The 14,205-nt window shown below is 37.3% G+C and overlaps 4 protein-coding genes across 5 annotated transcripts in view; 3 read left to right on the top strand and 1 right to left on the bottom strand.

Moving 5' to 3' along the window:
* Nucleotides 1–8,800, bottom strand: part of LOC137583925 (uncharacterized) — a 186,957-nt gene extending 178,157 nt beyond the window's left edge. Inside the window, exon 1 of the mRNA XM_068299119.1 lies at nt 8,701–8,800. The gene's annotated coding sequence lies outside the window, so the exon portion shown is untranslated. The remainder of the gene's footprint in view (nt 1–8,700) is intronic.
* A 434-nt stretch (nt 8,801–9,234) lies between these two features.
* On the top strand, nt 9,235–10,217 carry LOC137585326 (tetratricopeptide repeat protein 12). 2 transcript variants are annotated; one of them, XM_068301060.1, is made up of 3 exons: nt 9,235–9,482; nt 9,550–9,903; nt 9,961–10,217. In XM_068301060.1, the coding sequence occupies exons 1-3, from the start codon at nt 9,286–9,288 to the stop codon at nt 10,175–10,177; spliced, it is 768 nt and encodes a 255-aa protein (XP_068157161.1). In that variant the 5' UTR covers nt 9,235–9,285; the 3' UTR covers nt 10,178–10,217. The 2 variants fall into 2 exon arrangements, with proteins under 2 accessions (XP_068157161.1, XP_068157160.1); XM_068301059.1 differs by having other exon boundaries at nt 9,544–9,903.
* A 1,903-nt stretch (nt 10,218–12,120) lies between these two features.
* On the top strand, nt 12,121–13,154 carry LOC137583924 (uncharacterized). Its single transcript, XM_068299118.1, has 3 exons — nt 12,121–12,331; nt 12,413–12,814; nt 12,871–13,154. Exons 1-3 carry the CDS (start codon nt 12,121–12,123, stop codon nt 13,152–13,154), a joined length of 897 nt encoding a protein of 298 aa, XP_068155219.1.
* A 156-nt stretch (nt 13,155–13,310) lies between these two features.
* On the top strand, nt 13,311–13,856 carry LOC137583921 (neprilysin-2-like). The gene has a single exon (XM_068299109.1). The coding sequence runs from the start codon at nt 13,311–13,313 to the stop codon at nt 13,854–13,856; it is 546 nt and encodes a 181-aa protein (XP_068155210.1).
* The last annotated feature ends 349 nt before the right edge of the window (nt 13,857–14,205 follow it).

The following is a 14,205-nucleotide window of genomic DNA, read 5'->3' as shown; positions in this document are numbered from 1 at the left end:
TGTATCGTTTTTGTTGAAAATTTTAAATTTGCACGCAATTGCAATGGTTCCGCACAATGGGAAAGAGGGTGGAGTTTGGGAGGGTGGTGACCAAACGGAAGTGCTGCTTATGATTTGGAACTAATTGCAGCATTGCACGGCCAATAAAAATTGGGCCAAAAATGAGGAAAGGGATTCAGTTGAATACTGGGTGCGGAAGCCATTCGGGTAATTACAATTGCAATGCGGTTAAGGGGCCAAGGTACATGCTAAATCACTTTACCCCAGGGTGATTTTCGGTCGACAACGATTTTGTGTGTGTATGTCTATGTGGGTGTGTTTGAGAGAGGGAGAGATAGCGAGAGAGACATGGAGAGGGGAAGCCAATTTTGAATAATGCATTTGCCAAAGCAAGCCCAAGGCAAGGCATAGGCGGAAACGTAGCAGTCTTCGGAGTAGGAGTGCGAGCTGGAATAAGAATAGGACTGGGTGAAACTCAGTGGCAAAGGTAGCCCAAGATGGCGTTGCATAAATCAATGAGCACAAATAACCTAACGGCGGGGCAACTGGCGATTCAAAATTTGGTCTTGCAAACACACGAACATCCCAAGCATGGCACCTGCTACCTGACCATCTAAATGGGAATGGAACTGGAGAACTACAGACATTAGATTGGCAAGAGACGAAGCCTCTTGCCCTATGCCATATTTGGCCATTATGGAAATGTTTTGTTGACTTCCACAAATGAGCAAATGCTCGAAATGTTACCAAACAGATGCAATTTGTGTACAAATATTTACGCGGATTTGTGCAAATTAATGGGCCAGGACCAATCTTCACTCTATGTGAGAAGCTTTCAGCTCCCCATTCCCATGAGCTATGCTTCACAAATATTGTGTTTGGCTCAATTTTCTATAAAGAATTTATTTCTTATTTAATGGACTGGCAAATAAATAAATACGAATCGGATTTGCCTAAAGACAGAGAGAGACAGAGAAATGCCAAATATGCGAAATTAATGTGTAATCTTGACTTGAAGTTTGATTTAAATAAACTAATTTGAATAATGGCTCAAGCTGATTTAATAATAATTGATTGGATTTAAAAAAGGAAATCCATAAATAATATATTAGAATATAAGAAAGTGAATTTTAAAACATTTGTTTTCTAACAAACAAAATTTCATCACTTTAAAGTAATTTTGTATGTGCAACTAATTTATTAATTTTCTTCAGATTATGCTGCATTATTGAAACTTAAATTCCGCAAAATTTTCTGCAAACAAAATACATATATAAATAAATAATAAATTAAATATTTATAAGCCCATGGACAAAAATCAAAATTACCTGCTAAAGATTTACTGTAAATAATTAAATATACACAATGCATTTTCTATTAATTTATGCATTAACTCAACAACAACAATAACAATGTAAGCCTAAATGAGAAAAAAAATTTGCATTGGCATAATTAATAACATTTTCGGTGGGGGAGAAGGATTCGAGGCGTGGCGGCGGCTCATTTCATGTTTGAACATGAATCGCATAAAACAAGCATCAAATTAAATAATTAAATGAGATTAAAATTGGTGACCAATTGCATGACGATATCGAAGATATATATGTACATATACCATTAGCTGTCTATGGCATCAGCTTTTGGGAAAGGCGAATCAAAATAACCAACTGTGCCATCAATCACAGACAACTTTGATTTTTGCAAGTGAAATGAATTGAACACAGACAGTTACCCACAATTTTGATCATCTTGCAAGAGTATAAGGCAATTTGTCAGTTAATGTCTGTTCTAGTCTCTTATGTTAAACTATCGTAGAATCCATGTTTAAGTGTGTGCCTATAAGTTTCTATCCAATTGTATCCGCCTTGAAAGTGTACGAGAATGATCCAATGCATTTCTTTAATTACGTATACGCAATGTGTTTTTTGTACTTATTCATGTATACCAAGTGTTAAATCTACATATATGTCACAAATTAGACTTTACTTTAGTCCTTGTACTGAAAAAGAGAAGGGGAAAAGGGAATCAGCTTTCATGATCAATGTCTGCAAGGATATATAACCTCTTGAAGTTTTCCTGAATATGATAACCTTGAAATTTCAGGTTAGATAAATTAATTCGGAAACTAATTTGCATTTTGTTGAATTTTTTAAGGCATTATTAAATGGTGAAAGTGATTTACATTGCCATTCGAACATATTGAAAAATTCTGCGGGTCTGAAAGCACCAAAAACAATGCAAAAGATTTCACAGATTTGTTTTTGCTGTTGTTCTAACGGATTTCGTTTTATATATGCATAGATATAAACAATTTTTTCTGTATGCCCAGACGCAAAATCCAAACACAGACAGCCACAGACGGGCCATTCGCATAGACAAATAAACAAATCTCGTCAAGTGCTCACTCGCACACACCCACACCCACTCACATACACATACAAGCTGGCCACATCACATAGATACACTCACACACACCCACACAATAGTAACTGGCGGATGGCAAATGTGTTTGCGTTTGTCACTTTTGGGGCTCTGCGGTTCTAGAGCATGGGAAATGGAAGCGGTAAACGGAAAGCCGGATAGCAGAGAAGCGATGATGGCGGCATTGGTGGGGAGAGGGGCGGAAGCCGGCTTAGCCTAGCATCAACATTTTGGCAACACTCACTCTCAGCTAGCCACTCGATCCACGCAATTAATTTCTGTATCAGTAAGAGAGCCGGCTGAAGTGCTGGAACAGGTGTGAGACAAAAATTTCAACTCCAAAAAGGGGGTTGCCTGAAATGTTGAAGTATTAAAAATGAAACCAGCAAAAAAACATCAAAAGCTGACGAGTGGCGTGACAAAAGGGTTAGCTGCTAGGCTAGGTTAGAGTTACGCTAGAAAAGACGACAAGGTTTGAGGCACTGTTGAGGTTCTATGTCTGCGGGATATGGAAAGCGATGCATGTCTGATTTTTAAAACAGAATACATAATAAAACGAACAGAAAAGCACACTGAGCCCGAATGCGGTCTTTCTGAAATTGATATACCCTTCAATATACATTTTGAAATTGGTCCATCATCTCATTCCCATTTATTAAAGTGCCTTTATTCGTTAACTATTTCTAACTATTTAGCATTTGAATACTTACATTACATCTAATACATGAATAAAGCCAATCTTTAAATAGTTTTTACATTCGTTTTTCCATTTGTTTGAAATGTTATTGACAAATGAGTGTACCCTAAAAATACTTTTTGGGTTTGCCTTTATTTTGTTGTGTACCATTTTATGCCTAGATTTGCAAGCAGATTTAAAGTTACAGGGCTTTCGGAGGAGAGGAGGTAGTAGATGGATGGATGGAGCGGTATGGGTGGGTGGTTGGTCTGTGTGGACCCCAGAAGCAGCAGACACTCGACCGCGAACCGACCATGTTTCCCTCCTCGCTGCCTTTGGCCAGTCTTTAGGCCAACAACTGAAAACTGATGTTTTTCACGCGCGAGATTTACGAGCGACGTGCATTTTGTGTATAAAACGTAAACGCACTTGACGCTGCTGCTTGTCTGTTTGTGTATGTGTGTGTGTGTTGTATGCATGCATGTTTATCTTGGTCCCCCTTTTACTGGTAAGAGTAGGCCTTTTGGCCATAAGAGCAACAACAGAAATGCGGGTAGCCGCTGTACAAAAACGGCAAAAAAAAAACACACGGCAGAAAGAAGACAAAAAACACAAATAAAGAACATTGAAATACGCTTTGTAGTAGTGTAAAGGAACAAAAGCTTTAAAAAGCATTTAAGCAACTCCACTTTTCGTCTCCCCATTACAGCTCTTTTTCTCATAAAACCAAAAATGGTGGAAGGGGTGGGAAAAAACCATTTAATTTTACACAAAAACAATGCGAGGGAAGGAAGGCAGGGCCCTAAGATACTATCCACACACAATGCAAAAAGTAGAGAAACTTACGGGCAATGGCCAACATTAAAAACTTCCGTTTCCGTAGCGAACACACAAAAGAAATGCAACGGAAATGCCACAAAGTTCAAACAACCGACGCACAGGAAAACCGAAAAACCGCCAGGCAAACACTAACAGCATTAAGGTACATGACTAACTCCTCGTAGCAGCTTCATCTCCTGCTCCTGCTGCTCCTCCTCCTGGTGCTGCACACTCATTACCGAAATTGCAATAAATTTTTGTGCTCTGGAATTTTTTGAAGTGCCCTCGCTGCACACATACACACACTTACTACTTCCATTCTTACACACACTCACATAAAAACGTCCATGGTGAAATTTACGAGAGTGTCCAAGAAGAATGCCCCCCAAAAGTTTTCACGCTTTCAGGAAAAGGGATGACAAACGCATGGAGGAGAGAGGCACAACCAGAGAAAAAGAACAAGGAATCGTTAGTTGTTGTGTCAAATTTTCGAGAACGTAGAAGGGAAAACAACGTGGGAAGCATGTTTTAATTGCTTTTCGGAAGGGCAAAGTCTGGGGCACTATAGCCAAATGATGCAATGATCAATGGCTTATAGATGCGGCGCAAAATTAAATTTCACCCACAGTTATCTGGAATGACCTTTTCTTGACCCCTTTGTGGTATCTCTATCGTATCACTGAATTGAAATGAAATTGTGTAAGCTTCTTGAAGGTGTAGTAATCTGTATACAGGATCATGTAATTATTCTGAATCTATTTTTCATTTGTTTGCTTGATGTCCATAAGTAAGCTATATACAAAATACGTTTAGCTTTAGGAAAAGAAAGTCAAGACTTATAATTTTGTTGTCCGGACTATTTCATTGCATACTTTGTGGAGCAAAATACTTTCCAAGGGATTGAGATTAAATTGTAAACTTTCATTGATATAATTTTTCTCCATAAATTTTTTACAATTTTACCTTACTTGAAGGTACAATTAAACGGCATACTTCAAAAAAAGCTGTCATAAAGAGTTGTATTCAATATTCACATGAATCAATGGTGGACATAACTTTTTATTCTTCAGAAATTTTAAATAAAACCTTGCTATCAACTTGTGAAATGTTAATTGCAATTCTCAGCGAGTGAATACAATGACAGAAACCAATCCACACATAAACACACACTGGCTTTCAATATCCATTCATTGACCAGATCCACATTCATAACCAACTATCTGCTGGCCGTATCCCCCCGCAATCTATGGACCACCAACAAACATGTCACTTGCCATACAAAAAGCCATATTGATACTCATTGTCCACCTCCTTACCATGTTGCTGGCCATACAATTTTTTGGTTTTTGTTTTACTCGCAATGATTTATTAATGACGCTTATTATTATTGCTTAATTGCGGATATTTGCATTCCCATACACACTTACACACACGCACACCACGCATTCGGATATGTATTTATATGTATGTGTACATTTAATTGGCGCAAAGTGAAAACACTCGCCAAACTCAATGACAGACGCTACCCTGGCCTCTGATTATTTTCAATAATGAAATTTAAATAAATTTGCATTAAATTGCCAGCATATACACCTCCCACACACACACACCTAGACGCATTTTTGATATGCGGTTGGCTTTTTGTGCGCTCAACTCGAAATTGTTTTGGGCCTTTTAGGGGATTCTTTTGGCCACGAAAATTCGTTTCACTCTATAGAAAATTATTATGAAATTTTAATTAATTCGATTAAGTCGCAATTTTTGCATCGAAACCACCAAATGCCTCAATGGATTTTTAATCGGAATGATATGAAAAAAAAAAACAGAGAGAGAGAGAGAGAGAGACCTGGTTAATGCACATTTCATTGGCAGAGCTTCGTTTGGAAAAGTTGTGACTTAAATAGTTGGCATTTAATTAAACACATTTTTCAATTAGGTATTTATAATTGAAGAGCACAATTATCCAACTTGCCTACGGCTGAAACAGATTATATTAAGAGCAAAAAAAATAGTCAAAAGAAAAAAATTAATCGAAAATTCAATGCTCTTGGCATTAAGACATCAATTAACTGATTTGAGATTCAAAGCACAAAAAGCCAATGACAACGAAAAGGCTTTACAGGTCAAACTCTCTATGAGCGAAGGAGAGATTAAATCAAGACTCTAATGTGGTAGATAATACCAACATCACATCGGTTGGTATTATGTTATTAATAAATAGTTTGAAAAAGTTGTACAAATTATTTTTCCATAAATCAGACATGAACTTTATAACATTAAAACGTGTTTAATTTATTTTGTAAATTTTCATTTAATTTCTTTTCAATAATGTCCATTGCTGATTTTTATCCACTCTTTTAAATATGAAAATTTTCCAGCGCACGTTTCGATGTTTCTCTTTTATTTTGGAATTGTTTGGGTATTTCAATTTTCTGCTGGTGCAATTCATAAATGATATTTTAAAGCGCATTTAATTAGTGTATTAAAATAAGCCAAGCTTAAATTTCATTTAAAACGAGAGAGACAGAATGGAAAGATGGGCGAGTATATAGGATTGAAGGGGAATTCGTATACTCTTTGCAACACTCATTTGCATAGGCCGATAAATAAATAAATACCCATAATCATACATCTGCATGGTGGACCCGTTAATCAACCCACTCAGTCCACCCACCTCTCTTGATAACAATCACAACCTGTTCGGGTTGGGGCTTAACCCAAACGAGCAGACTTTATGGTGGAGATGCCATTTGGAGTCGGAGTCGAGCATTGTCTCTCGCTTGATTATGCCCCAACAGAATTGGATTCTTATGCAGGTTTTTTACGCATTCGCGACATGCAGACACATAAATTTCACAATATTTCGAACCAGCCCCTTACCAGGCCCAACAGGCCGAGGCCCAGTCTGCTGACTGAATGAGTGTGAACACTGTGAAAAATGTTGACTCTGAGACTGAGATTTTTGCCTGCACCTCACTTGCGTACATTTTAATTTTTTTTTTCTAGTTGGAAAATATTTGCTTATAATTTGGCGCCTTTAAGTTTCCACACTTTACCCAAATCTTTGTACTCTCAAGTATTGGCAGGGTCAAGTGCTTGTTGTTTGGGGCATTAAAGTAAAACGAAATGAACAGTAAGATAGACAAGAAAAAATGCCTCCAGCGAGCAGAAGTTTATATCGACCATGTAATACCCTAAAACCTAAAAATGACTAAAGTGACTCTATGTAGGTGTCCCATGTGTCCCGTGTACTTCTGTTTGCATTCTATTGCAGGGTATCACCGAAAACCGAAAACGAAGCGTGTTAACCAACCCCAATAATTTAAGCAGAATTTATGGCATTAAGCAAAAAAGATACGCAGAGCAGCCAAAGTCGAGGACGAGGCCGAGGACCTAGTACGAGCATGGTCAATGGCCCAGGCAAATGTTATTTCTCGTATTTCTATTTTCTTTTTTTCTGCTTTGTTCTGCCTCTTTTTCTTTTTGTGTGAGTTACGTCTAATCCTTACAGGACATACGCATACAGTGCCACAAGAAGAGGAGTGAGAAAAGGGGAGACTCTCGGCATTTCATTTAACATAAATCAAATGCCAGCAGTTCGTTCCGTCTATATGTGTAAGTGTGTTTATGTATGTGTCAGTGTGTGTAAGTGTGTGTATCGTCTGTGTTTGGGGTGTTAATTAGTATTTAATCTATGAACCATAAATAAATCCCTTTCGCAAGGACACTCAATTTCCTTGGCCCGGCCTCTCAACTAAAAGAGATGCCTTTTATGCTCCGCTAATAAATTGCCAATTGTGTGTCATAGAAGTTAAGTCAACTAATTGTAGTATTTACTTTTTCTCCATAGCATAATGGCAAAAACGAAAATACTTTAATGGGTAAACATCGGCCATATTAGACGATGAGTTTTAAAAATTTTGCTCTGTTTGATTTTCATTGCAAAAGCAATGTGGTAAGATCGTCCACGGTTGATTAAAGTTGGAAAAGTTTTAGAGATATATAGAAATCAACAAAGGATCGTTGCTTGTGTTATGTCCTTAAGTTTTTAAAAATTTAACAAAATGTTCTTAATACTGTTCAATAATTCTTCAATGATTTTTGAACTTCTATGAAAAGGATACCCTCCAACTCTTATTCTTGTACCAGAATGTGTGTATCTGCGTTTGTGTGTGAAAGCATGCTTATACATATATAGAAAAAAGTGTCAATAAAACAGTTTAATTGAATGTGCGCTAAGCTGTTGCCAAACATAGCTAACTTGCCACTACCAACACGCTCTTTTCGTCCCCGTCCCTTTTTCAACTACACGCCCCTCTTTTGGCCATAACCATTAGGAAGCCATAAAAGTATTTTCATGTGATGGTGGCGCCATCTGTTGATGGCAGAGATGAGGTTTTCTCATCGGTTTTCTAAACTAAATGCGTACATTTGCATTGCAAATTGCGCATTTAAAAGCGCGACAATTACAACACCCTTGAAACCCTCCCACACACCACACCACACACTGAAGACCCGCCCTCTTCCAATGCCTTTCAATCACCTTCACCGCTCGTTCACCTACTCCTGCTACCTCCTGCTCGAAACACTGTCTTTGAAAGCAATTAACGATTAGCATGGAAAAACTTTTCAACTTTTTGGAGTCACAATGAAAAATAGGAGGAGGGGCAATAGGTTATATATGTACGTATGTGTAGGATATAGAAATGTGTGGCGTATGTTGACAACTATGCATTAGTTTGATTTGCATTCACTTAATTTATTTTCGGTTTTCTCTTACTCACCCCATGCAATCCCTTTCCATGCGATGTTGTTGTTGTTGTGCATTTTCAATTTGCATTCACAATTGCTCATTGATTTTCGCGTTTGAATTTTCTCGCTAAATTAAAAACTCCATTTGCAATTTCCTGACTTGCAGTTTTAATTGTGTATGCATTAAAATCAGTGCACTGATGCATTTTAAATTCAAATGAAAAATCATTTCGTTATCCAGACCCAGAAAGGAAGTCAACAAAGAAAATGACGAAAAACATTTTAGACGCAAATAAATGGGCAAAGTCGCTAAAAGGAAGAAAAAGTATAAGAAAATAAATGTTAAAGAAAATTTCAAAAATCGATAAAAATTATAAAGTATGAAATGGAATTGCGGCTTTAAAATTATGGGAAACAATCAGGTTAAAATAGGTTTTAAAAATGGCGTTCACATATCAATTATACTCTAGATTTTTATCCGTTTTTTTCACAATTTAGAATTGTTGTTGATTTGATTTGAACTTTGATTGATAGACACTTGTACTCAAATAATTCTAGTAAATACAAAAAACTAATATCAACAACTAAAAAAAAAAAAAAAAAAATATATAAAAAATATGAAAAAAATACAAGTAAAAAAAGATGCTCACACAGACAATTACAGAACAGAAGACACTGAGACAACATGGGAACTGCCCCACATGGATGACCATATGCCACCGGAGATGAATGAGGAATTCCTTGAAGAATCATCCAAAGTTCAAGACGTTCTACAATTTCTCGACCAAATGGCTAATGACAACAAAATGGAGGAGTAAGTGCCATTCTTTTTTTTTTTATAATCTATAATATATATACATAACTTACTTACACAGTGCCAGCGCTTCTAAGAAGCCTTACGTTGACAGAAGCAGTCTAGTGACAGATGACAATTTTTTGGTATTCAAACGGATCAGTATCACTGATCGGTTGTCGATAAAGCGATCAAAATCCAAAAATAAAATAGTCGGCAATACAAATCAATTTACTTTTATGCGACAAATTGGAGAAACAAAAGAGAGACGAATAGAAACCCGCATTGAACGGGAACGAGTGGCCGATAACTTTCGTCGTATGGGAAATTTTGAATATCGCCGCAATGCTTTTGAGGCTGCCATTCAATTATATACCAGAGGTTTGGGCTATATAGTCGATACTCCTGTGTTGTATGTAAATCGTGCCATCTGCCACATTAAGTGAGTGAAAAGTTTTGCTCTGTTTAGTTTAGTAATCTGTAAGCCAATCAATTGAAGGCAGCACAACTATAAACTTGGCATTAAGGATTGTGATTATATTATTTTTCATCTTGATAAAAGATACTTGCGAGCCTGGCTATATCGAGCAGCGGCCTATAAACGTCTAAACGACGAAAAAAACTTTGAAGAGAGTGTCTATCAGGCAAAAAGTTTAAATTCATCAGAAGTTGAATATATAGAGAAATTTTTGGATAAAATGCGAACCATGCTTTAAATTGTTGTTGTGATATAATAAAATGAATTTAGAAGATGAACTTTATTCTCTTTTAACCTTAACCTTTTAAGTTTGACCTTAAATTAAAAAAAGGCCAAAGGACATTCTATTTATAAACTTTCGTGGAATTCTCATAATAAATATTTTTGTGATTACTTCCAAGTATATACACTTGAAAACCATTTAGAAATCAAAAGCTGTTTTATTTGATAAATATTTATGGTTTTTTTCTTTTTGTTTGTTGGTTATGAAATAATTTAGGCTGCTTGTTAAATTTCCAAGAAAATATTTAAGCAAAGTCAAACAAATATAAATAAATATATTTCTAAGGAATATTGCATTTTCATGTCTAGTTTCCACACACACACACACTTACATAAAAAGGAATTGCATAAATCCAGAGGCAACTGAATGAAAAATACAAATTTCATAAAAAGAAAAATGAAATTGAATAAACAACCGCACAACTACACACACACACAGGACAGGAAAATTGTAAATCTTCTACACACACAGAGGCAGAGGAAAAAAGCATTAGCAGCAGATTACTGTCAGAAGGACATCAGGCACTATAAGGACGAGAAGGCATTGCATCTTGCAATTGGACCTAAATTCAACTCGGATACTCCTCTTCTGGTCATTAGGCCATTCGACCCAGAAAAGCAAACTGACCACATAAAATTTTATGCTGTTTGCCATAATAAATTTAATTAAAAAATCAAATTGACTGAGAGCAAAAGGAGAGTAGAGAAGTCAAAAGCAAAAGCCAAAGCCATATTCAAGTCAAGTCAGACGCAATTGGAACATTAGGCACAGACCGGAGTCACAATTTAACCTTTCTCTCTATCTCTGTCTCTCTCTATCGCTCTTTCTGTCTTTCTCTGTCGTTTTTTTCTGTCATATTTGGGTCAACTTTTGAGCAGAATTTTTTGTCTTAATGGCCTGCAGAAGGCAGACAAATGGACTGCACTTAAACCTATCTAGACGAAATTGGATATATACGACGAGTATTCCTACATATACGTGTTTGTATATAAAGATCCATCTTCACCTTTTCAATTAATTTTTCAATGAGTTTTCCTTCGACTTCTCTCCATAAAAACCAATTGCTTGGTAAAGTTTTCTCTTTCCGTCTGTTTTTTTTTTTTATGTTTCCTGCCAAGACTTTTATGAGCAAGTTAGCTTGCAGTTAATTAGAAAATGAGAGAAAGAAAATGCGGCTAATCAACTGAAAGTTGTCGAGAGACCAAGTCAAGAGCAAAAGGGCCATGTCAAGTTGGCCATGGAGTCAGGAGTTGATCCTGAAGTTGGACAGTAAACCAAGCTCAGTCAAGCCATATTGAAGCGGAAATTAGACGATAAAATAGAAAAAGAATTGAAGATGGCAAATCCCAAATTATTGGCCAAATGAAGGAGCTTTTATTTTAATGTCTGTCTGGGGACACAATTTTATTTTAGATGTGCTCTAGTTTTTTTCCATTTAAAATGACCGACTTTATCAGCATTCAGTATGTTGTGTCAGCAAAGCATAAATCTGCGATTACGCTTAAGCAGTCTTCGGTCTTAGGTAGCTGAGCTGAGACTTGACTACATTTTTATTTAATGGTGATAGTGAAGACCTTCGCTACAGCTAAGCAAGAAACAAAATTTCGGCATATGCCGTATGACTAATTTCCGGCAAAGTGGCACGTTTTGGTTATCAATAGCACGAAATCAATTATATTATGGAACTGCATTGAAACTTTCGAGTCAGCAGACCCTTTAACCGCATTTAGCAAAGTTCAAGCTCACAGATTCGCGTTGATTAACAATCCGAATTCTCCGTTTTGCACAGAGCTAGAATCATTTAAATGTTAGTCTTTGTTGGAAATGTTCCACAATACTTAATTAGATTTGGAACTAAACAGAGGCAACAAGAACCGGAATCGTGCCGTGAATGTGCGATGAAGCGTAACATTTTGTGGGCGCCCATTATAGTGAGCATTCTGTGGATGACATGTGTGGCCAAGCCAACTGTGGAAAGCAATGAGGACGAAATGGAGAACCTGATCCCTGAAGATGCTGATATCGAGTTCCTTAATTCCTATGCTAATAAAATGAAAAGCTACATGAACCACTCAATCTCTCCGTGCGACGACTTCTACGAATATGCTTGTGGCAACTGGATAAATGTGCAGCCGGATCGCCAGGCTTCGCATATATGAAGCAATAGCTTGGATATATGGTTCACACTAGGCGATGTCACAGACAAGTTGCTCACGAAGACGTCACTAGCTATCGATTTGAAATACGAAGAGGAGATGCAAATTGCACAACAAGTTTATAATGCCTGCGTCAGAGCCGAACTTCAGCCGCTACCAGCTACTGACCCCGCTTATCTGGCCCTTATCAAATCTATAGGCGGTTTCCCGGCGGTTGACGGGCCGGAGTGGCAAGCGGACAAGTTTAATTGGTTCAACATGAGTGCTCATCTTACTAATTACGGAGCCAATGGCTTGATCAATGAGAAACTCTTGCAAATGCCTCCCTTCGCCCCTTACTTTGTAAAGCCCAAGCTAGGGTTCGAGTACAAGGTATACAGTGATAATCTGGCTACCAATGAGACAGCAGCCTATAAAGTAAACGAGCAACGCATGCGTGGGTATTTGCAGTCATTTGGATTATCTGAGGAGAATACGAATACTCCATTGAAGACACCAGCAAGGAGGTTCAGAGTATTATTGACGAACTTCGAAAGAGTTTGCGTGTGGCTTTACAGAATGCAGACTTTCTGGATACAGAGACTCGCAAAGAGGCCCTAAAAAAGGAATCCTTAATTGAGTCACACATCGGTTGCCTACAGGATGACGAATTCACTCATCGTTTAATTAGGGAGATGCGTAACCTTAGTTTTGTGGATGGCTCATATGCGCAGAATCACATAAATCTTCAACGATTCAAAGTCTATATAGATCGTTTCAATGGACATCACAACTAGGAACTCTCAAAAGAAACGAAAAGTTCACAGATGTTTAAATGTATTAAACCAAATGCATTTTATGACCGTATAGAAAACTCAATTAATGTGTTGGCTGGATTATTTCATCCTCCTGTCTTCCATAAATACTGGCCGCATTCACTAAAATTTGGAGCTATGGGATATATCGTTGGTCATGAAATAAACCATGGCTTTGATACAATGGGAGCCATGTTTGATAGCGAGAAAGATATACGAAACTGGTGGTCTAACAAATCCGGCAAAGTGTATAATGAGCGTACCGAGTGTTTCGTAAAGCACTTTAACAATTATCTGATCCCAGAGATTAATCGTACAATCAATGGTGAAAAGAACAAGGACGAGAATATAGCAGACTCCGGCGGCTTACGACAATCACTGAGTGCTTATCGCAACTTCATCAAGAATAAGATAAAGATGCCCAAGAGTGAACAGATGCCCAAGAGTGAACAGATGCCTGGGATGGATCACTCACCGGAGCAACTGTTCTTCCTGGGATTCGCTCAAGTTTATTGTGCCGCTTATAAGATAACGGACTACTGGAGAGAGGTTTCTGATGTGCATACCACGAACAAATTTCGAGTCATTGGTGCTCTTAGTAATAACGGGGACTTTGCCACGGCTTACAATTGTCCACTTGGTAGTCCCATGAATCCAAAAACGGAAAAGTGCCGCATTTGGTAGATAGATCCACAAACAAAAAACTTACATTATACTTTATGTGTTGCTTTTTTGTTAGATTAGATTCATTCGTATTTTATATTAAACAGAATTACGTTTTCAGCTCGAAGTCCAAAAATTTGGTTTCTGAACTAGATGAATTGTCATTGGCTGAAAGTTTCTAACGATTAAAGTGAGCTTTAATTTTAAAATTCGAAAATGCCTAAGCGAAATGTTTATCTGTTAACTCATCAAATAGTTTACTTCAAACATTTTCAGCTTTATAATAAACCACAGAATGTGCAAGAAGCATTACCAAAAAATAAATAAAAATAAAAACCGAGACAAGATGGGGCAAATGGGAAATCCCCAG

Source organism: Drosophila tropicalis, unplaced genomic scaffold (assembly GCF_018151085.1).
Source record: "Drosophila tropicalis isolate 14030-0801.00 unplaced genomic scaffold, ASM1815108v1 contig_878, whole genome shotgun sequence".
NCBI classification, from domain to species: domain Eukaryota; kingdom Metazoa; phylum Arthropoda; class Insecta; order Diptera; family Drosophilidae; genus Drosophila; species Drosophila tropicalis.
This window is presented reverse-complemented; position numbering and strand designations above follow the sequence as displayed.